A 24153-nucleotide genomic window follows, 5' to 3' on the forward strand; every position below is an offset into this window, starting at 1 on the left:
TGTACAGTATTCTCATTTTAAAAATCTTGAATGGTTTCTTTTACATATCACACTGAAACCATTTCTTCATAAAAGATAAATAAAGATTTGTCATACTCTTGGTGTTCTGTTACAACTTTTAAAGGTTAGTATATATATTAATCAGAGCCAGTTGGTGTAGTGGTTAAGGCATCAGGCTAAAAACTGGGAGGCTGTGAGTTTTAGTCATGCCTTAGGCACAAAGCCAGCTGGGTGACCTTGGGCTAGTCACTCCCTCTTAACCCTAGGAAGGAGGCAATGGCAAACCATTTCTGAAAAACCTTGCCAAGAAAACTGCAAGAACTTGGCCAGGCAGTCACTGAGAATCGGACATGATTGAACGGATTTTAAAATATAAATGTAAATATATGCATAATGATTGGAGAAACTAATACAAGTATCTCATTTAACCTATTGAATTGCTTGTTCTACTATGCACAAAAAATATTGCATAGGTTTCTATGATTTTCTCTATCCAACTGAGTAGATCCCAGAAATTATTTTTTCCTATCCCATCATTTTTTCCTAATTCCAGTAAACTTGTGTTACTACTATTTATTTCCTTCTATATAGCAATAAAACTCTATACTTCCATTATGCTGCAGTCCTATGTGATATTAATGGCTGTTATACAAAATTATCAAAGATGTATAACATCTTGTAAAATGCCTTCTGTGCATAGGGTGAAAAGATCTTCTACTTGATCAAACCTACTAATGATAATCTGGCAATTTATGAATCCTGGAGTTCATCTGTTACCCAGAGTGAAGTGTATTTTGGAGATAAAGTTGACAAGTGTTATAAATGTATTGTGAAGCAAGGACATACCTTATTTGTTCCAACAGGTAAAAAGTTCTTTCCCCATGCATTAACGTGTTCATGTACGCGGAGCTTGGTAACTAATGTTCAGAGAATTTTTAATTCAATTTAGCAATTTGGTTTAAATTTAGGAGACAGATTTTCAGACATTAATATGCATTTGTGGAGATAAAAGTTGAGACAGGTAAAGAATTTGAAACACAGTTTCAAAGAATTACCTGCTAAAGAATTATCTGTTTGTATATTGTGTATTTCCTACCATGCTTTCAATATTTAGGTATTTAAACTTGTGAAAGAATTTCAGCCCTGCTACTTGTTATTCCATACTGTTCTATTAATGTGTACGGTAAATATATCTAAAGTACATTACATTAATTTTTACAAAAAATACAACTATTGATTTAAGTGTTCCAATATCATAGTAAGAATTATTAATTCTGCAAGTTAGTGTGATCATTGATAATATAATAGGACATTGATTTATATTGAATTTGATTGGCAGATTAGCTCCAGGTTTGATTTGTAGTACTGTTTATAATATGTACAGCCAAGTTGCTGAAGGATTTGTAGGTCAATGCCACTAGCATTGGTGTTTGACAAATGTGTTCTTCAGAAAAGAGTTGATCTTTGGAGTCTGAAGTTCTACAGATTAAATTTCAAGGAGTTGAAGTCATCTATCCACACTTGCTTGTATCTGTTAGACAAAATTAATGGTGTTAATTGGCCTGTCATTTTGATTCACTTGAATTTGAATTTGAAGTCCTTAGCTGGCATCTGGTAACCAGTATGTGTAATGATTGCCCAACCCAAATACTCAGACTCACAAGAGGTTGCTAAATGAAATCTGATTTATTAGGGAACTTAGGACAAATACAAAGAAAGCTGAGAATGAGCAAAAGCGCGCCAAATACAAACTTAAAACCCTCGGTGCAAACGTACCCCGCCTCCCTGCCAACAACCCCGTCCGTCCCAGGTGCTGGCAATCGTCAGAACTGCTAGCCTGGGAAAGTAACCTTGAACACAACAGATAACCCAAACACATTCCAAAAGCAGAGCCAAGAGATAAATCCTCCCATCCTCCCGTGAAAGATGAAACACGCATCCAGCTAATGACATGCGAAATGTTACGATGTATCAAAGACATTGAAACGGCGAACATGACAGTATGTGGCTGTAGGTACTATGGGTCTGCTGATGTCCCATACCATATTCTTCTACTTTCCTTCATTATGGGCCAGTTGTTTATGTCTATCAGGGTGAGTCTGTGTTTTCCTAGAACTTTTTCCATGTGCTTCCACCAAGCTTTTTTTTTTTTTTTTAGCTGATAGCTATACTTTCCAACACATGTGGTGTGACCATATGGTAGATGTGATCTCAGAAGCTGCTTTTGGTTCCCCTCTTTTGTGAAGTGAGTGGGAGGCTGAGGCTCACAGATACTGCTCCTCAGAGGAGTTATCTGTGTTTGGGGCAGCCTCCTGCTTGAACCCAGATTGTCATCATGTTTCTGGTTTTCTCTAAAAAGTTTAGAACTAAATTGGATGGGATGGCACCCTTAGTAAATTACTGTCATTATTGCTTGATTTTATTTTATAATTTCAGATTTTATTGAAAAAAAATTACTGTATATTTTTACTGTATTGTTGACTGCAGTGGCTGTTAACTATCAAGAAGCTATGGTTAGCAGCAGTTATAAAGTAATAAATAAATATACTCACAAATTGAATGTTACTCCATATATGCCACCTAATATTGTAGGCTATATAGTCAATAGGAAATCTGTCTCTAAAAGATTTTCAGTTGTATAAGCTAAGGAGATTAATGAAAGGATATAAATCGATGAAATGTTTCAGCAATATTCAGTAGTCCAGAGGCTTTTTAATTTTGAGATAGAACTAGATAGGGGAGACTTGGCTTTCAACATGGTACTTCAGTTATGGCAGGAAGGGTTGTTGATTTGCTTTTGAGGTTTTTGGTTACACTTCTGGAACAGCAGACCAGTACTGTGCAACTGAAAGATACTGATATGTTGGTCGTCCAGTAAGAGGACAGCAATATGATGGTAAAACTTTGATTTAAACAATATGTCAGTTGTTAAAATAACTTGCCTGTCTTGTGCTTTTGGGAATAAAATATTGTGGATATACAGGCTTAATTTCTTGTTTCAGGATGGATTCATGCTGTACTCACTTCTCAGGACTGTATGGCTTTTGGAGGAAACTTCTTGCACAACCTCAATATTGGCATGCAGCTCAGGTTAGAGTTGGAATTTCCTCTTTTATCCAAGTATTGTCTTCTGTAAACTTAAACATATGTCTTTGTTAAATTGGTGTTAAATCATGTGGTAGTCTTATAAAGAGAAAATGCTGATATTTTGCAAAGAATAGACTGATTATTATTCTGATGATCTCTAGATAAAATGAATAGAATGTTCTGGTCCACTTGCCTCTTTTAACAAGATGATATAGAAGATTACATTAAAAACAAATTTTCTAAACTGGTATGAAAGAGGAATATATATTTTTAATCAGAGCTATTGAGAGTACTATTTAAGTTATTGCTCTCAATATAATGGCAAATTTTGGTCTCTTAACATTTGAGTTTTATAATTTGTAAAAAACATACTTCATATATATGAATGCAGTGGATGGAACTCTTAATCCTAGAACTTGAAAAAGTTGTCCAGTTGACCTTACTACACTTGACCATGAATTTTGATAGATTTTGGTTGTCAGGGAATATTTCATTTTGCTACACATCATAAACGCACTGAACAGTGATTACATATTCATATAAAATAATCCTTCTAAATTGTTTATTTAGGTGTTATGAAATGGAGAAAAGGCTAAAAACCCCAGATCTTTTCAAATTCCCTTTCTTTGAAGCCATCTGTTGGTTTGTGGCCAAAAACTTACTGGAAACTTTGAAAGGTAACTAATTTAATATTTTAAGAAGGATTTGAGGCTAGGCTTTTTTCTATGATTTGGGGGACCAACTGCATCACAATCAGAGAAGCAAGTTATTTATATTTTGTAATTAAGAAAGACCAGTGTAGCCACTTCATTCAGTCTTGAAATATCATGCAAGTTATACTAATTTAATTGCACTTGAATTCAAGGGCTTTGACAAAGGAAGTAAATGCATTTGTTTTTTTTTTCCTCCTTTGGGATGTATCTTCAAATAATGATGTCAAATACAGGTTTATGGATATGAAAATATTTTCTCACTCTAAAAGTATAGACTGCTATTTGAACCCCACTCTTTTTAAAAATACATACTTATTTTACCCACTCTTCTACACCCTTCTCTTTCTTTTTTTTCTGAGAGGATTGACTATGCTTTATCACCATGTAAATCATGATCCCCAAGCTTGCCAGCTAACAGTTTGTGCTAGCACATGATTCACAGCGAAGATACTCTGTGGAATAGCTATCCCTGCTGATTATCCTACCATGCACAATTTTCGTGATTTGTACACCCATAGTGCCGGCACAGATGGCTGCACAGATGGTTTCCCACAGCTGCAGGATTGCCCATGCATGATTTAGAGTCCTACCCAACCTCTTTGGCTTTTCCATGTTGGTGATGGAAATAATTTTAATAATAATAATAATATCAATAGCAACAGTAGTAGCTACATACAAATGAAATGAAAACAAAAATTGAGAAAACTCAGCATGATAGTTAAATGCCAGTTATGAAAAGAACAGGAGAAAACTGTTGAATACTTGGGATGTGAATGTAAGAAGATTACACAGACCGACTATTTAGAAATATACAATAAAATAGCCACCTTTGTTCATTGGAACCTTAGAAAAACAATTTATTTAGTAAGAATTACAACCTACCAGTAGCAAAGAGTTGGTAGAGTCACAATGTGGAAAAAGTGCTCAAGAATGAACAGATTGAGATCTTATGGGAATTCCAGATACAAACTGATAAATATTTAGCCCATAATAAGCTAAGCATAGCTGTAGTTACAAAGAAACAGATATGGATAATTGACATCACAATAGCTGGAGATAGAAGGGTCAGTGAGAAAGAACTAGAAAAAAATAAGGAAATATAAAGACATTCAAATAGAGATCAAGCAAAAGAAACAAATAGTGATGCCAATAGTGGTTGTTGTGCTTCATGCCATACCAAAATATCTGGCAAAGCACTTGCATGCATAGGAATGGACAGAATCTCAGCACATCAACTATAACATTTGCATTTTTATATAGCATATCTATTACAATGGTATCTTAACTATCCTAGATCCTTGGGAAGGTTCTGATAGTCAGAAGTACCAAGTCCATTCAGAACTATCTGGTAGACTATGTGTAAATAAAAACAACAACAACAATAATATACAGTAGCTCAAACAGTAAATGTATTTATCACAAATTCAAGTTGCTGAGAAAAAGTAAGGGAACCTGACAAATAGCTGGACTGTTTCACTGGTGTAAAGAATAATATAGGAGCACTGTGGGTAAATTCAAAATATATTAATTGATATCAAAAAGGAAGATTAACATGAAGACATCGAGTTTACTTCTAATCCCAAACAGTTCAGTACTATGATATGGAAGAGGTACTTTTTATGAACATGCAGATTTCTAAACAATGAATATGACTACCATCTGTTCTTCAGAACTGAACCAGGCAGCCATGCCCAATTTAAGTTCAGCTTAAAAACCACATTGAGAAAAGTTTTCATTTGCAGGTGAATCAAATTTGCCCTATGTCCTTTCTGTCACCCTGTGCCAAAGAACTGGAATTTACTGAGAATAGAGAGTTAGGGCCTCATTCATGTCAGTAGTGTTATCTAACTAATGAAATGGAACATCTGTATTTACTCATGCACTGTAATTTCTGGAGGTCTAACTATCTCTTGCATAAAAAACAACAAAATTTTGTGGTATATTAACCAATTTGCATAAGCTTTCATGGACTGTAAGATGCAGACTGCACTACACTAAAAGTTATGGTTTAACTGATTTGTCATTTTAAGGTGCCACAAGTTTCTCCAGTATTGTTGAGTATCAAAGTGAAACAGTTATCAGCTTTTCTCCTTACGACAGTCTTGGATTATTGGATAATAAAGCAAATTAGATAATTTATATATTGATACTAAGCTATTATATAGTACTTTAGCATGTTTCAGTGCCTAACTCTTCTCATGCTGGCTCTTGCAAGTGTGCTGGTTTGTTATTGGTTATTTTTGATCTGTGGCTTGTTAGGAAAACAACAAGCCAGGAATTCTGTTTTGGATATAATAATAAATAGCAGGTGTAATAGCAACAACATAGTCATGTAACACTGTGAATGCAAGTACCACAATGGCTTATCATTACATGGAAACTGGGAATAAAAATTAATGACTATGTATAGGGGAAAATTTCACAGAATGTATCTCACTTCTAAAGCATGCAATTCTGGAATGTCCTGTTTAGAGCAGTTGAGAAGGAAAGAAATTGCTGTTTGATTTCTAAGCTAACCTTTGAGACATTCTATTTAAATAATCTTCATCTGTTTGCAACAAAAATACTGTCCTTCCTCTGGAGATTGAAGGATACTTTAAGCTTGAACTGCAGTGCATTTCTGGCTTTTACTCCATATTTTCATTGTAATTGACTAATTATAAGCTAGGAAGTTCCTTCCTTCTAGAGATGAAACTGAATATATCTGTGAGGAGATTTGCTTAGTTTGTAGATTGATTCACTCTTTGATTTATCTGCAACTATTTGTTACAAAAGACCCATACGTTTGTAGTAACCTTTCCTTACTTTGCATACCAATGTTTTATGTAACATTATTCAGTGACATGTAGTATATGAAGAATCCTGTTGATGGACCAAAGTGAGGCTGTGACAGCTTTCTAGCATTAATGAATTAAAATAACAATATTTACCTTGCAATATCACTATAAAGATTATATAGCTATGATTTTATTCTGCAGCTAATATATTTTTGGTAAATACTAAGCTCTTGGTTTTAAAGATATTTAGCCTGCAGTGGAAGGCAAAAGGAAGAGGGGCCGACCAAGGGCAAGGTGGATGGATGATATTCTAGAGGTGATGGACTCGTCCCTGGGGGAGCTGGGGGTGTTGACGACCCACAGGAAGCTCTGGCGTGGGCTGGTCCATGAAGTCACGAAGAGTTGGAAGCGACTAAACGAATAAACAACAACAACAACAAGAAGCCTGCATTGGTGCAGAAAAGTCCCATTTTATTTTCTTAATAATTATAAATATTTGGGTCAGATTTGACCAGTGTAAAGGCTAAAATAGAAAATGCTTGATGAATCATTACTGACATCAGTGTTAACCTAATCTTTAATTCTAATTTCTAGAGCTGAAAGAAGACGGTTTTCAGCCCCAGACTTTCTTAATACAAGGAGTGAAAGCTTTACTTACTGCTTTAAAGCTGTGGATGAAAAAAGATGTAAGTTTAAATACTAATGATATTTAATATTTTTAGTTTTACTTCTAAAAATAAAGCTTCATAATGTAGAAATGTTTGACTGTATCACCTTTTGTTTATATTTAGAATTTAGCTGATTTTCTTTTATTTTGCTTACAGCTTGTAACAGAACATGCCTTTGAAATTCCAGACAATATTAGGCCTGGACAGCTAATTAAGCAACTTTCTAAAGTAATTCGATCTGTAGAGGTATGAATAAAAGACATTTAATTGTGATGGTGAAAATTTGCATCATTTTATAAGGACGATTAAGTTAGGACTGAATAATGGCTTGAATCAATTGGAAATTATTTTGACTTGAGCTGGATTGTAAAAATTTTCTATTATTTCATACTGTGTACAGTCTCAAAAGATGTTGTTTTATAAGGAGGGACAGCCTTTTGGCATCCAGAGGCTGCATTTGGGATGAGCTAAGAGTTATACTGGGTAGGAGGTGACAAAAGTGTGCCAGGGATATTTTCCTCTGGATTTTTAAGTGCTCCACAATTGTATTTTGCCCTTCCTCTGGGAGCACTGCAGGTGTAATGATTGTCCACTGTTACAATAAAAGAAGAGGAAGGAATGACTCTTTTCAATCATTTTTTCTTCTTATCTTGGTACATCATTATCTGAATGTTAAACTTGTGAAATTATAAAAGTGAGCCATTCTAAATAGCTTTATTTTGCTTAAAGGAAGAGAACAACAAACCAACAAAAACTCAGGGAACCGGTGTGTGTCAAGTTTCACGGTCATCAAGTGAATTGGCCTCCATTCATCATTCCAGAAGAAGAGCAAGGAAGCTACGAGATCAGTCTATCAAAACACCTTCTAATCTGGACATTCTGGAGCTCCACACAAGGGAAGTTCTTAAAAGATTAGAAATGTCCCCATGGGAAGAGGCAAGTATTACGAGTTAGAGTAAAATAAGGCACAAAAGGCTGGGTTAAAAATACTGTGATATGATTGTAATCCATTTTGGTAAAACATTGTGTGCTTACATGATATATCAGCTCCAAAATAATTTAGCAAAAGTAGATTAAAAGAAATGTAAGATTTGAGTATTAATGGTTATATGATAAGTATATTTTGTTTCCAGCTCCATCTCTGTTAATCTGATGCCTCAGTGTACCATCACTGCTTCATATCATTGATTACTATTAGGGTGCTGAGAAAATTATGAAAGACTCTGATGTCCAGATCAAGTTATCCTATGCTTATATGTTCTTTATGTGAGTTCTAAAAGTTGTTTTCATAGTCCGTGTTGTGCAATAATGCTCAGAGGTCATCACTTCCAGCTGTACTTGTCTCGACTATCTTCTTGACATGTTGTAATATGTATAATTATGTGTACTAAGCCTCATAAGTCCAGAGAATGGAAGTACGATCAAGTGTTGGGAAGTACAGAATTATAATAACTTGCTATATGTGTATGATACTTTGTACATGTGAACCTGTGTTACAGTAATTATTAATAATGCATTATTTCTTATTTTGCAAATAGACCCCCTTTGCACCATCACTAATATGGATTACACAGAGCTTTTTGAAATAGAATCTTGTCTCTTGCTTTAGGACACAGCAAATTATAAATTGAATGGAAGGTTTAACAAGCCACTTCAACCATCTTCCACTGTTCCTGAATGGAGAACAAAAGACAACGATTTACGGCTTTTGTTGTCAAATGGAAGAATAATTAGGTACCAAACAAAAGTGACATGACTTTTGCTTTAGGGAATTTTGCTAACTCTGTTCACTTTTTTAATTGATAGATTTAGGCTGAGAAATGGATATAGTTATAAGTAAAATTTTAAAAGATAGGAATTTGGGACAAAAAATGTGCTATTAGCTTGCAAGGCCAGATCCAGGTTTGTGGGGGATCCCACTTCTCTGTTAATGAACTTTGACATGGAAGCAATAACACTCCAAGAAATACTGTGCAGGTTTGGTCATAAAAGGGAAGCTAAACCCAGCTAGTTTATGCTGTATGTGGTGCTGTGCCAGGAAAAATGTTGGCTCAAAGAAGACATCAGTAAAGGCTCTGACAGCTACTCAGTATGCCAAGTGCTGATACTAATGTTATTAATGTGGTGATGCTTTAAAGTGATTTAAAAGGAGTTAAATCAACCTATTATGAAGGAAAAAATCCCTAACAACTCTGCATTCTTTTGAAAAATTCATCAATAAAAACACAGCGTGACCAGATTCAGGAGAATCATATTCTAATTGATTTTTAGTTTAGTTTAGTACTCATTCTTCTAAGGAAATATTTGTAATGAAAACTAGGTACCACTTTTTAAAAAGATAAGAAAATAATAAAGGCAAAACCCCAATGGATATACTTCATAACAGATTATTTTGTGACAGAGATGAACGGCAACCCTTCAGAGATCCAAGTCTCTACACAGCAGACAGTGAAGACGAGGATGAGAAGAAAAGAACTATTAAGACAGAAGAGCAGAAGTCCCAGGAAGAAGATGGCCATGCAGATACACAGAAACCACTGAATAGTATGTTTATTTTTTTCTTGAATTAGTAATTCAGATCTTTTGTACCTATATTTTTATACATTCAGTTTCTATATATATTATTGATGGATGTGACTTCATCATCAGGCTAGCTTCACTACCATTGACGGTGCCACAAAAGAAGGAGGCATGAATTTTTAGTATTCTTTCATATACTAAACATGGGAACATTAATTATTTCATTTACTAAATGAGAACATCTTGTTAATTTGTACTTCTGCTCAGGCATATAATTTTCTAAATATGCGGAGCAAGGCAGAGTCCATATATTTATTAGAAATATACTAGACTGAATGCTCGAAAGGTTTTAAAGGAGCTATTTTGGATCTTTATATCTAGAAATTTACTACTCAAGATTTTAAAATATTTTAATATTTTTCCTCATCATTTTAGTTCTAAAATTGGTACCACCAGTGAAAACCAAATCAGAAGAATTCTGAAGACAAATCAAGAGAGTTTAAAATCCATTAGAACATAAGCAGAGGATATATTTGTTACATTCTACCTAAACCTAGGCAGAGATGGCATTTCTAAATACTAACTCATACTAGATATGTGGATTCATTCATACCTAAAAAAATGGACCTGGCTTTATAGTTATGGGAATGGGGTGGAGGAGAAAATCACATTTGATCTTTCCTTAGAAAAGAAATTGAAATAGTTTATTAGTGTTCTGTGCCTTACAGTGTGACACCAAATTCTGTTTGCTTCTAGGCAATGAACTGTTGTGGGATAAAAAGATTGGCAGAAAAAGAAAATATGATAATGTGTATAATGAAAAATCTAATGTCTCTCTTTTTCCTTCCAGTGTTTTTCGAAAGTGTGAAATCAGAACTCAGGAATGGCAGCTCAGAATACTCTGATATTTCTGATTCAGAAGAATCTGAACCTGATTGCACTAACCAGGTAAATAATAACATGTTTCAGAGTAGTAATTAGTGAAGAATTACACTTTTAATATCCAAAGAACATTCAGTTTCAGATGAAGTATAGAAAAAACAGTCAAGTATATTTCTGTGTATGACTAAGAAAACAAAGATTAGCTAAAAGATGTGAGTTAGGCAGAAACAGTCTTTCTCAAAATTAAGCTGATATTTTGTTGACAATGGTGTAGATTCCAAAGGGAAGCCCCTCCTCCCTACACAGCATTCACTCCAGGGGTACATATATTAGATCATTTTGTGGAGTGCTAATCGTGTGTATCTCCCAGGAGTGCCCTTGTATTTCTAGAGCTTGTTTGCAGATTGCCTTGTGCACTAGAATTGGTAATCTACCTAGGGGAAAAAGAGTATTTTCACATGTTTTTGAACTAGCAACCTTGTTTATGGATTATCCCATCTATGTATGGCTGGGATTCTTTGATGATAGTAGGAGTTAAATAGATTGGGTAGCTTGCAGTTTTGTTACATGAGTAAATAAAATACTAGGGGTTTTACAAAATGTTCCTCTTTTTTTTTCTTGAGCCTAAGCTTTTGCTTTTTGTACTGTAAATGGTTTCCTTCCTGTTAAAATGTCCTTGATTCTGATCATAGCATATGATCATGATTTAAAATATGTGAGTAAGCCATATTGAATAACAATTGGGGGTCTATACTGCGTGGATATTCTCTTTAATCAAGTCAATTCACACCAAATGCAAGTTACTCCATTATCTATATGTATGTGTGAAAGAGTTACAAATGAACAAACTAGAAATGTTTTTCAGTTGGGGGATATTTTCATCTTATTTTCCATCAAACGTGACCTTTATATTTAGTTTATTTATTTAAATTTAGGCACTGCCTGACTCCAAACTGACTTTAAGCAGCTCACAATATATTAAGCAGTAAAAACATAATATAAAACAAAAAACAGGATAGTATTCAGTCTCTCAGTACAGAAACATATACATCTAAGAAGGGAATCCATCCACCTTAACCCAAGGCCTGGGAGAGCATCCAGGTCTTCAAAGTTTTATGAAATGCCAACAAGGTGGGAGCCATATGGCTTTCAAGGGGGATCCCATTGCAGAGGGTAGGTGCTGTGCCAGAGAAGGCATGCTTCCTGGGGCCTAGATAGATAGATAAATTGCGTACTACTCTTGAATGGATTCTCCCAAATAACCATCTCAAGGTTAGGGTTTCACACTAAGGCACTCTGGCAATCTATTCACATTTACTACAGTATTATTTGAGTGAAAAAACTGTTACTTTATTCACCTGGTAACTCTTAACTTCAGTTTAAACCACTGATTATATTTAGTCAGTGGAATGCTTAAATGACTTTTCTCTCCCTCCAGCGAAAGGACTCCTCATTAGAGGAATCAGAAAGCTCAGGAGATGATGAGAAACAAGAAGTAACTTCAAATTTTAAAGAGGAAACTAAAGTAACAAAAGACCTGTTTCAAATCACAGAGAAGCCATCTAGAAATGAAAATGCAAATAAAAGGTGAGCAATGGTATAGGAGATCTATAGTAGAAAAATCAATGGAGACAATTTGAACAAAACGATATTGTATAGGTATATATGTATATGTATATATAATAAATGTAGCTGTACGTTCTGCTCTTTCCTTATTTTTCAGGGAATGTCCTACCTCGACTAGTATGGAGGAAGAAGCTATTCAGGGCATGCTATCTATGGCAGGATTGCACTATACCACTTGTTTACCAGGTCATACTCAGAGCACAGACTGCACTAACCGAAGGAGCTTTGTTCCAGAACACAGAAACTATTCCAAAAATAGACATAAAGATAAGATGTCTTCTCAGAGTTATAAAACAGTATATGGTAAGTTATCCTGCGGCTGGATATTTCAGGGTGGGTAGAAGATAGGTTGTAATCTACTGTTTTGTGGTGATTTGCAGTTGATCGGTAAGGTTTTTTCTAACTTCCATTTGTTTAACAGTAAGAAAAATGAAACGATTTCCAAAATTATATTGCTCAAATTACAAAAGTTTGAGGTAATTAGTGTGGATTTTATATGTGGAAGAACTCCATTCTGGTTCTCAAAACAGATCCTGGGTTCAGTATTGCTTATTCTAAGTCTATGTCTTTTGACCAGGCTCCAATAATTCTAAATGAAAAGAAAACTACAGAGCACATTCTGGAAGTCAATAATCTGTCTTTCTCAATTTGGGATCAAATATCGATCTCAATTCGGGGTCAAGTATCATTAATATCCTGTGTTGGAACTTGACCCTGGGCCAACCAAGTGATGCTGTCAAGGTCCTGGCCCAGTATTTGGAAGCTATGTGCCTCTGGATGGGGCAGAACAGATTTGGGCTCAATCTTCACAAGACCAAATAGCTTTGTTTATTTGGGCCTTGCTGTTCTGGGGATCTACTGTTGCTAGTATTCAGTGGGGTTGCACTTTGTCATTCAAGTCTTGTGCACAATCTGGGGGTCCTGTTGGAGTGACAGCTTCTGTTCAAAGAGCAGGTGGCAGCTGTGGCCAAGAGGAAAATTAATCAGGCATCGAAGATTCAGAATGGAGATTGTGAGCTCTATGGCAAAAGTGATCCTCCTGAACGATTTCCTAGCATTGATATATCTCTCCAAAACATACTATCATATACCCTTCAGACCAGAGTGTTCCAAGTTCATTTACAGGAAGGAGGAGTTTCAATTCAGAGGTCTTCCATTCAGCCTTGCCTTGACTCTTAAGAGTCTTCACAGACATAATAGCATCTCTGGTTGGGTATCTGAGTTCTCTTTATCTAGTTTTAGAACTTGTATGGAGAACGGATCATGTTTTAGGTCATATTTGTGCAGAAATATTGAAAATTCAAAAGGTTTTTTTAACTTCTTTAAGCACCACTGTATATAAAAGTGTATGAACTGTGAAAAGGAAATTAAATAGAGTAAACAAAGTCTAAGGATCATAACGATTCTTATCCATTGTAGGGAAAATAGGAAATAATTCTTTTCTTTTCTAAAACCAGTATTCTTGAAATGTTTCTGAACATTTTAAATTTCTATACAGGCAAGCACATAAAAGATGAAAAAGAAATGGGAACTTCAGTATTTCTTACACCATTGCATGCAGTTCCTAAAATCAATCCTCAGGTGAGATACAGTATATGCAAGTTGAATGTTCAAGGATTTGGCTTTTTTAAGTAAGTGCATGTTCCATGTTGCATATCCACTAATTATAACTCTTTAGTCATTCCCTGCTAAAATATGTGGGCCTCTACACCAGCCAAGGTTCTGATCTATAGATGTTTTGGTTTAAAACTCCCATAATCCACTGAGACTGACCAAGCTGGGACTGAGGGTAATTGAAAACCACAAGATTGTCCATTTCTGTTTAATATGAATGCACATATTAAATCTTGTGAATCTTGGTGCATTAACTGGAAGAGTGAGGTGTTTCTGCAGTGTTTATAAGCTAAAGAACACTCTGGTAGCAGAGGAGATTAACAAACAGGATTATAGTAGGGCACGTGGCTCAGTATTATGCTTTCTTTCTTTCTTTCTTTCTTTCTTTCTTTCTTTCTTTCTTTCTTTCTTTCTTTCTTAATTAAATTTCTTTGCTGCCTATCTCACGTATGACGACTCTGGGCAGCTTACAAATGGTAAGAATAGCAAATCACTAAAACTGTACCATACAAATACCTAAAATATAAATACATATAGAAAATATACAATATACAATATAAAATTCCAGATGGGAAGATCTTAACTTTGGCACCACCACGGGGCCAACCACCCCCATGAATAACTGTCCCCCTTCCCATCCCAGGCCAGGTGGCATAACCAAGTTTTTACTCCCTTCCAAAAGGCCTGGAGAGGGGGGGCCTGTCTTACCCCCGGGGGTAGCTTGTTCCAAAGGGTGGGTGCTACAGCAGAGATGTCCCTCTTCCTGGACCCTGTCAATCGGCAATCCCTCATGGACAGGGTCTGTAACATGCCCTCTCTGCCTGACTGGGTGGGACGGGTCAATGGGGATGAGGCGGTCCCTCAGGTAACCTGGACCCATGCCATGTACAGCTTTAAAGGTGATAACCAACACCTTGAATTGAACCTGGAAGCAAACTGGCACCCAATGCAGCTCGCGCAGCAACGGTGTTACATGTGCCCTTGTAGGGACTCCCAAGACTGCCTGCGCTGCTGCATTTTGCACCAGCTGTGGCTTCTGGATACTCTTCAAGGGTAGCCCCATGTAGAGAGCATTGCAGTAGTCTATGCAGGAGATGACCAGGGCATGAGTGACTGACCAGAGGGTCTCCTGATCCAGGAAGGGGCGTAACTGGCGCACCACACGAAGTTGAGCAAAGGCCCTCCTGATCACGACTGCCACCTGCTTTTCGAGCAGGAGTCATGAGTCCAAGAGGACCCCCAGATTCTGCACCAGGTCTGTCTGGGGCAGTATAACCCCATTCAGAAACAAAGATGGTAAATTCCTGGATACCTGAGAGCCCCCAACCCGCAGCCACTCCGTCTTGCCAGGGTTCAGCTGAAGCCTGTTGTTCCCCATCCAAACCCTTACAGCCTCCAGGCACCATGAATGGGAGGTAGCAGCATCACTTATGTCACCTGGGGTGGAGATGTATAATTGGGTATCATCAGCATATTGATGATACCTCACCCAGTGGCGGTGGATGATCTCACCCAGCGGTTTCATGTAGATGTTAAAAAGCGGAGAGAGCACCGAGCCCTGTGGCAGCCCACAAGGGAGGGGTCGCAGGATGGATCTCTCGCTCCCTATCAACATTGATTGGGATGGGCACTGGAGGAAGGAGGTGAACCAGCGCAAAACTACGCCGCCCACCCCCAACTCCCTGAGCCGACCCAAAAATATACCATGGTCGATGGTATTGAAAGCTGCTGAGAGGTCAAGGAGAGGATGGATGCACTGCCACCATCTCGCTCCCGCCAGAGTTCATCCATAAGTGCGATCAAGGCTGTTTCCATCCCATATCCTGGCCCGAAACCCGACTGAAAAGGATCCAGATAATGCATTTCATCCAGGATCTTCTGGAGCTGCAGCGCCACTACTTTCTCAACCACCTTCCCTAAAAAGGGGAGATGGGAGACTGGACGAAAGTTGTCCAGAATGGTAGGATCCAGTGATGGTTTCTTGAGGGGGCGCACCAGGACCCCTTTGAAGGCCGCCGGAAACACTCCCTCCCCCAAGGATGAATTCACCATCCCCTGGAACTACCCACACATCACCTCCCGAACTGCCTTCATCAGCCAGGAGGGACAGGGATCTAGTTGGCAAGTGGTGGCGTTTACAGACCCAAGAACCCTGTCCACTTCCTCAGGCCCAACAGGATCAAACTGTTCCCAGATAACTGGGCAAGTATGTTCCCCAGGCATCTCCCCAGACCCTGCCCCATGCCTGGCATCCAACTTCGAACGAATCTGAGCATTCCCAGAACGCCCAGAAAACTCCTCAGCCCGGCCCCATAGGTGGGTTTCTAGATGCACCTTCCTTAAAAGGGATTGAGTGATCTTAAACAGGGCCGTCAGGTGGCATTCTGCAGATGCAATAAGAGGGAGAAATACTGACATTTCTCCTCTCTTACTGCTACAAGGTAGTCCTTAACAGCAGCTCTAGTTCAGTCGATTGTGTTGTTATATACTAGATTGTGGATTGTAGATACAAATGTAGGTATGAATTAGGAGACTTAACCATTTTATAGACCTGTTGTGTTATTAGAATGTAATGAAATAACATAGAAGTTCAGTTAGTCATAAACAATTTGTTCTGATTATAGTTTGCAAACTTCTGACAATGTACCATAATAATACTCAATATCTATCAAATACCTAAAAATAAATTTTCTAGTTTTATTTTAATACCTGTTGAAAGATGTAATGAGTTTATTCCTAACTTCATATGTATCTTTGAGAATGAAAGTTTCTATTTAAACTATTAAAAATGGTAACTGTTTTACCTTTAGAAATTGTAATATGAACAGTTGAATCCTACAGCTCGCTTTGATATATTAGATATTTATTTGAAATATCTCTGTGATATCACTTCTTCAGGGAGCTGTCAGTACACATGCTATTGGATAAATTTGCTTGGTTTCTATACAGCACATAGCAGATAACTCCCTCACATCACTTTAACTCACAAATATGTTACTTTATTTAGTTACTATAACCCTTCCAGTATACAACATTGAGCTGTAGATATATCGAGTTACAAGAAATTAAGTGTTTTACAATAATCACTGGTGCCGTTCTCTTGAAATCTATGAACATGCATTCAACATTTTATTAAAAGCATTATAGGTTTAAATGCTTTTCTCCATCTACAGGAGTCAAGTAAAACTCAGAAACACGTTAAGAAGGAAGTTGCACCTGAAACCTGTTACAGAATTCAAGAAAACAGGAATCATGTGCAAAATAATGGAATAAACTTCCAGCATGGCAAGTGTATGCAGAACTGCAACTTAATTGATGGGGAGTGTAGATTAAGTGACAGCAGTCTCAGCTCTGACCGACCATATGGTGACACATCCTCGGTACCTCTTCATCCAACCAAGCGGCCAGCATCGAATCCACCCCCCATCAGCAACCAGGCAACAAAAGGTGGTGTAATCATCTGTGTTCTTTCTTTTGGCAACCAATTACTTGCTTTTGCCATTTGTACCACATGCTTATCTTAAGATGTGAATATTCAGAAAATGGGTTCAGTGTGCATCCTTGTAAACAGTTCTGTCCATTCAAATGTGATTTGAAATTGTGAACTCCAGTATTTTTCACCCAGGGGACTATTCCACACAAAGTTTTTATCATGCTCAAACCTCAGAACTATCACATTACAAAATTCTTTAAAGATGTAAGCACTGGCGTAATGGCCAAGTTAGGAAATCTGTCAGTTCAGATCTTGCCTCAGTGAGAATTTCCTAAGTAAAATTAGAAATGCATTCTTAGCTCTAGGCCTCATCCATACATCCTCTTTGTCCCAGTCTTGAGATAGTTTACTAACTGTCCTTACAACAGAGCCTCCTTTCTGAAGCTGGAAATTGGTGTTTATTTTCTACCAGAAAACATAATACAACCTCCTATGCAAACATTCTGGTTCATAGGGAGCAGCCTGGGGTAGGTTGGCAACCTGAAAAGCTCAAGCTGGCTCTGCAGGACTGCTACCTCCCCACCTTCCGTGGCCATTTCTGCCAGTGAGAACAGAACCTCCCTGACAACCACAGCCCTTCCTTCCTTCCTTCCTTCCTTCCTTCCTTCCTTCCTTCCTTCCTTCCTTCCTTCCTTCCTTCCTTCCTTCCTTCCTTCCTTCCTTCCTTCCGCAAGCTTTTTAAAATGTTTAAAAAATGTATTGGCAGTTTTACTTTTGTTGTGTAGACTTTCTTGTTACCACCATGCTTTATATATTGCATATGAGTGTATTGATCATATGTTGGTTTATTATGTTTTTAATATTTTATTTTATAAAACTTAGTTGGTTACCTATCTTATACACCATAATCCTAGATGGCTCACAATAAAAACAGAAGGATAGATTTTAGTTTTAGATTTTTTGTTGTTTACTGCTTGGAATTCAGTGACTACAAATTTCCATGGGCTAGCTTGGCTGATAGCGTATAAATTCAGTAAATAAACAGCTGGCCAGCACTAGAACAAGACTATTTGGTATATTTGGTATATGATGTCAGGAGTGGATGCAGCTAGATGATGGACAGTCTGATCTCTGTTCATTTATTCTGCTTTAATTTCAACATGTGCCACAAGTCTATTTCTTGGATCCTATGGTGCTTTTATGCTGTCTTGTGCATTTTTATCAGTTACTTGGATGAGGGAGTTGAGAGAAACATTTATATAGCATTCAGGTGACACTAACCTAGGAGGGGACTAATACCTTAGATGAAAGAGAGAAAAATCTAGACAAAAAGATTCACACAGGCTTGAACAGTGGGATGAAATAAATAGGACGAAATTGAACTGGAGAAATGTAAAGTTTTGTATCTGGAAGGAAAAGGCACAAGTGTAGGATGTGAAAGGGATCTGACTATCCTTGTTGCAAGTTAGACAATGTAAAAGCAGCTACTAAAAAGGCAAATGCTCTCTTGGGGTGCATTAACAGGAGCATAGAATCAAGATCACTGGGAAGTAATTGCCTCACTCTACTCTGGTTTGGTAAGATCCCATTGGAGTATGTGTCCAGTTCTGGGCACCAGAGTACAAGAAGGACAGTGACAGATTGGAGCAAGTTCAGAGGTGGTGAGGGATCTGGAAAAGCCGTATGAGGAGCAGTTGGAAATGGTTAAATGTCCTGGATATGTTTAGCCTACAGAGAGGTGACTGATGGGAGATATGATAGCAGTCTTCAGGTATGTGAAGGGTTTTCACACAGAAGAGGGCAGGACCAGAACCAGTGGGTTAACATTACAAGGAGAAACCTCCTGACAATATGAGCTCTCAGCCAGTGGAATGGGCTGCCACATAAAGTGGTGAGTTGTTTTTTTTTTTGCTAGAGCTCTTCAAGCAGTCTGGATGGTCATCTGTTAGAGATGCTGTAGTGGATACTGCACTGAGCAAGGGGCTGACTAGGTGACCTCTAAGGTACCTTTAAACTCTAAATGATTCCATGAGGTTGATTTCATGAGTTATGAAATTATATGTAAGAACTGTAGTATGATGTTCATATTATATGTGTTTCTTTCCTCTTTCAGGCAAGCGTCCAAAGAAAGGCATGGCAACTGCCAAACAACGGCTTGGGAAAATTCTAAAACTGAACCGAAATGGCCATGTACGATACTTAGTTTGATGTAGTAGCTGCTTCTGCTCTTCTTTATACATAGACCAGTATTGAGGGTAACAGTGCCTGGAGCTTCTGTTTTATTCCTCTGCTTGAAGCAGAATGCATGTACCTTATTTGAACACTGCCTGATGAACAAAAACCCAATGCTGCATTTTCACTGTGCCACATCTGCTGAGCAATAACTATTTGGGAAATGGAAATATTTGGAGAGACTATGGATTGGAAAATGGTCTTTTTTTCAGGGCTCATTTTGATGCTTTGGTAGTGTCTGAGCTAATTCATGAACAGAAGAGTGTGATGAAAGTGGTAATCAATAATTTATTTGACAGATATTGTCAACTATTGAATTCATTTTTAAGCTATTTATTTGGAAAACATTTTGGGGAATTATTTTAATTTTAAAATGTCAAAAATGTGAAGGTTTTATTTGTCTTTAATGTCTGTCTGCAGGTGGAGAGCTGCACTGATTGTTCTGGATTCAAATATTTGACATACAGATTATAGGTTTAAAACATGGACATGATATATTATGTGATTTATTAAGTTAAGGACATGAAATCATATGTTAGATTCTGTTCTTTCTATATAACATCATGGATGGCTTTTTCACTGACTTCTAAAGTGCAAAATCTCTGCTAGTTTAGTTCACTGAAATGTCTTCCCTCTTCGTGTTTCACCATTTATTCTGAATTACAAATTAGCGTACCATGAGCAACATTTGCTGCAACCCTTCCCCTTATTTTATTTCCATGGTGTCGAGAATAATCCATGCAAAGCATGGATAGCAGTACACCCAGGTAGCACTACAGGTATTGATTTAAGGATAGGCATTTGAATATATTTTGTGGAGAAAGACTGTTATGGTGGCAGTGTATTGTTTGATTGTCTACACATCATGCCAGCTGATTAAAGGTCTTAAGTCATTTTTGTATATATGTAAATGTGTTTGATAGCTTTTGAATTTCAGTATGACATATTTTATGTCATGCTTTGCAAAGACCAGGTAGTAAATGCCGATTCTAAAATGCATGTATATAACCTAGATGAAAAATCATATTTTTGTAATGTAAAATTGACTATTTAAGCTCTTTTGGGGAAAAACGGGGAAGCACCTGGACTACTGCTTTACTAAGAGGGCTATGCAGTACTAGAGCAGGAATATTGGGGGTTCTGCTTTAGTAGTTTTGTTTTCTTACTGATCAAGAGTTAAAGCATGGCCAAAGCTACTCAGTTGCTTGACTTTCTTAAACAAACTTCCCAGCCTTTAGGTCATTATCTAAAATAACATATCTAGATGTCCCAAAATAGGACCTTTCTGTGCTCAGCAGTTTTATATATTCAGTATTTTCTGCATTTATGTGTAACATGTCTGAATTAAACTAATTATAATATTTTTTTTTGCATATCAAACTAGTCACTGCAGGTACTAGGACTTAGCTAAATTTCAAGGCTGTAGTCCTCAGTGAAGTTGCCACTGTCCCATTTAACTGAATAGATTGTTTGTATAACTGTGAGGGAGTGATAGCCAAAAATTTAAGGTAGTATTCCTAGAATGTAATCTGATGAAGTATTTTTTTTTTCATTAATGAAAAGTAGGCTGATTCTCCATCCTTCATGCAGCAGATACCTTCAAAATCATTTTGGAGGGCTGAGGGTACTTTCTAAAGCAGATGGGGGAATTGCAGAAGGACAGGGGAAGGAAGTCCAGTTGCACGAGCGCACTGCATTTGTGTGATAATGGATTTCGCCTTTCATTAGGAAGTAAGCTCTGTTGCAATAAACAGGGCAGATTTAAGAACAGACTGTCACTGGGGTCTAAACGAATAAAAATAGAACAGGTATCAACCTGTGATATGTCTGAGGTTTTGAAAATAATGATCTGGTTTTCTTGACCCTCATTTCTTCTTAATTTTTCTTAGCATACAAATGTCAAATGTAGGGAAAACAAGACTGGAAAACCTCTTTGATGCTGGCATTGCAAACAGAATTGATTACAGGGAGAAAACTCAACACTGGCTTTTGGAAGAGGAAGTGATTTACTTGTCAGTTTTAACTCATTTTTCTATCATAATTAAAGAAAATGAGACTTTCAAGTATCTTATCTTCTAACTGAGCTATGGTACATTAAAATAGAAATATGTGCTTGTATTGTGTGTTTTCAATACATTTTGAAATGTACTCTGTCTTTTTTGTTAGGCAGAAAAACTGTTAGAAGGCACCTGGTTTTGATTTAGTTCTAATTTTCATAAGCCATATTTTTAAGCAATTTATTTCTTCTTGTGATACTCTAGCAACATCTGTGAGTCAAAAAACTTTGAGAATACAATTATCTGAATGATAAATACATTAAAAATTATATCTTCTTTACTGTATCAGAATAACTGACAAGTGTCAGAACTGGTCCGATTTCTCTGAGAGCTGTAATTATTAAAATGCATACCTATGCCTTTACTAGAAGAGAGGTGGTGATAAAGAGAAGTAGGTTTTGGATAGACTGTATATTAATAGCTATTCCATTTTTCTCATTCTCTTCCCACCTGCCTATCCCCATCACATTGTTCTCCATTGTTACAAGCATACAGTTATATCTTCTTAGACTACTAAAATAAAAATGCCGAATACAAAAATCTGGCTTTCCATGTTTCGGATAGAAATTGAAGCAAATATTTTCTCTGTTACCACTTCAGTAAGGCTTTTTCTTAGACCGTAAATGTTGTTTTGAGGAAGGCAAAGTTAACTAAATCAAAATTAATGGTTTTGAAGAAGCAGATACAATTATTTTGGTAATTTGATGAAGAAATTGCAGTGGACAGTCTTGTCTGTATGCTAGTTGTTTCATTTATACAAAACCGTTGCACCAGATTTTACATCTGTAGCAGATGTCTGAATTTGATTATGTAGCCCTATAATTGTTTTATTTTCTTGAGGACAAAAATGATATTAAGCCAAATTTGGTATAAGATTGCTGTGTCCTCAGTAGAATCTGTTTTCGGAGAAGGATCCCTTTACATAACTGGAGCAAGTATTTCATCTGTAGGTTAGAATTACTATAGACCTCTTCTTCCCTAAATTAACAGGGTGAAAGAAAATGTGAAATGAAGTGTTTTGGATTATGTAGAAGACAGAAGGAAAAGGGAATGTTAGTGCAGTAATTTTAGCAGCAGCATTTTAAGCCGCATTTCTCATTGTTCTACAGTCTTTGCTTACTGAATTCAGGCTGCTGTGTAGCCTCAAATGACCTCTGTGGTAGATTTACCTATGCAATCATTAACATTGTCATATGATGATTTTCAGATCATTTTGATAGGGTTGAATAATGGAGTCAGAGCTAAAATACTTACATTAATGTTCTTCAGGGTAAGAGCCCATGTCATAATCAAATTAAAGATACATTATTTTACTGAGATTTTAATATACTTCAGAGTACTTTGGTTCACCAGAATGCCCAGTCATTAAACCTGGGAATCTTACGATGGAAAGCAACTCCAGTCTGTCTCCCTGGTGTTGCCAGTTTTGTAGCTGGTAACCTGAAGGAAATTGAGAGGCATTAATTTCTACACAACCCCTTGCATAGTGCCTCATTGACCACAATTTCTGTGCCACAAAACACAAACAGAACCATCACCACACTTCCCCTTTCACCTTTTTATAATACCTTGCATCCATACTTCCAGACCATTAAAATCTGTTCATGGACTTAGGCCTAACTAAACCCAGGGCAATTTTATTTTGTGAAAGAAATGTAAATTGAATTTAAGGGCCTTACACTTTGTAGTTTAAACTGGATTAAGAGTTGCAACTCCATTTTTTCTCCAAAAGAGCAATGTTCTGTGTACAATAAAATGACTGTATTGTGCAGAACAGGATGGTAATGAGATTAGCACTGATTACAAATGCAGCTGCTGATAAAGCTGCATTTTTGCCTGGAAGAAAACTTTGAATATAAATTTTAAGCCATAATAGTTTCTTGCTGTAAGAAGGGAATGAAATAATTCACTTTAAGAGATTATATTAATATGAGTTATCACTTCTGCTGGGAAAAGTTTAACTTTGCCAGTGCTTTGGCATTTTTAAGATATTCATTACACTTGCAAAAAGGGGATAAGTCTTGGCTATATTTGCTAGTTTTGTAGTAGTGTTTTGCTGATGTGTCTCTTTCCCAATACCTTTTTCTACTGTCACTCTAAATTCTCAGTTTTTTCAATGTTGTGAAATAGCTGTCTTTCTGAATAGAGGTTTGTGTGTTCTTTGCTCCTTTTTATACAAACACTCCTGTGTGGAGTTTTTTAGTTGGAAAATGGGAGGCTGCAGCTTTAAGAGCCCCCCCCCCCCCAATTTACTCAAGTTTCCCATTCCATTTTTGCCTGCAGGCAGGGAAAGTGTATGTACAGTATTTATTTTGTTTCAATTTTACTTTAAAATTTGTATGTTTCTGTAGGTAGCTTACTGATTTACTGTTTGGAACAACAAGTGGCTTCTTTAAATTTGTATTTGACCATAGGTTCCACTTTCTGTACTTTAAAATATGGAAATTAAAATCTGTATTACTTATGTTTTTGATCTTTGCATTCAAGTGTTTAATTTTTTTGTTTGCTTACTCAGATAAATATAAAATATGGCACAGATTTCCT

The 24153-nt window shown here is 36.8% G+C and overlaps 1 protein-coding gene across 1 annotated transcript in view; it reads left to right on the forward strand.

The window, feature by feature from the left end:
• The window catches only part of KDM7A (lysine demethylase 7A), a 60212-nt gene extending 36130 nt beyond the window's left edge, over positions 1-24082 (forward strand). The window contains exons 7-20 of the mRNA XM_063309549.1: positions 701-863; positions 3003-3090; positions 3658-3764; positions 7172-7263; positions 7402-7491; positions 7975-8181; positions 8855-8979; positions 9647-9789; positions 10616-10713; positions 12086-12234; positions 12371-12576; positions 13772-13854; positions 17061-17334; positions 19434-24082. Of these exons, the coding sequence (XP_063165619.1) occupies positions 701-863; positions 3003-3090; positions 3658-3764; positions 7172-7263; positions 7402-7491; positions 7975-8181; positions 8855-8979; positions 9647-9789; positions 10616-10713; positions 12086-12234; positions 12371-12576; positions 13772-13854; positions 17061-17334; positions 19434-19528 (1920 nt within the window). The 3' untranslated portion in view covers positions 19529-24082. The remainder of the gene's footprint in view (positions 1-700; positions 864-3002; positions 3091-3657; positions 3765-7171; positions 7264-7401; positions 7492-7974; positions 8182-8854; positions 8980-9646; positions 9790-10615; positions 10714-12085; positions 12235-12370; positions 12577-13771; positions 13855-17060; positions 17335-19433) is intronic.
• Positions 24083-24153: the final 71 nt, after the last annotated feature.

The sequence above is a fragment of the Candoia aspera genome, chromosome 7 (assembly GCF_035149785.1).
Source record: "Candoia aspera isolate rCanAsp1 chromosome 7, rCanAsp1.hap2, whole genome shotgun sequence".
Classification (NCBI taxonomy): Eukaryota; Metazoa; Chordata; class Lepidosauria; order Squamata; family Boidae; genus Candoia; species Candoia aspera.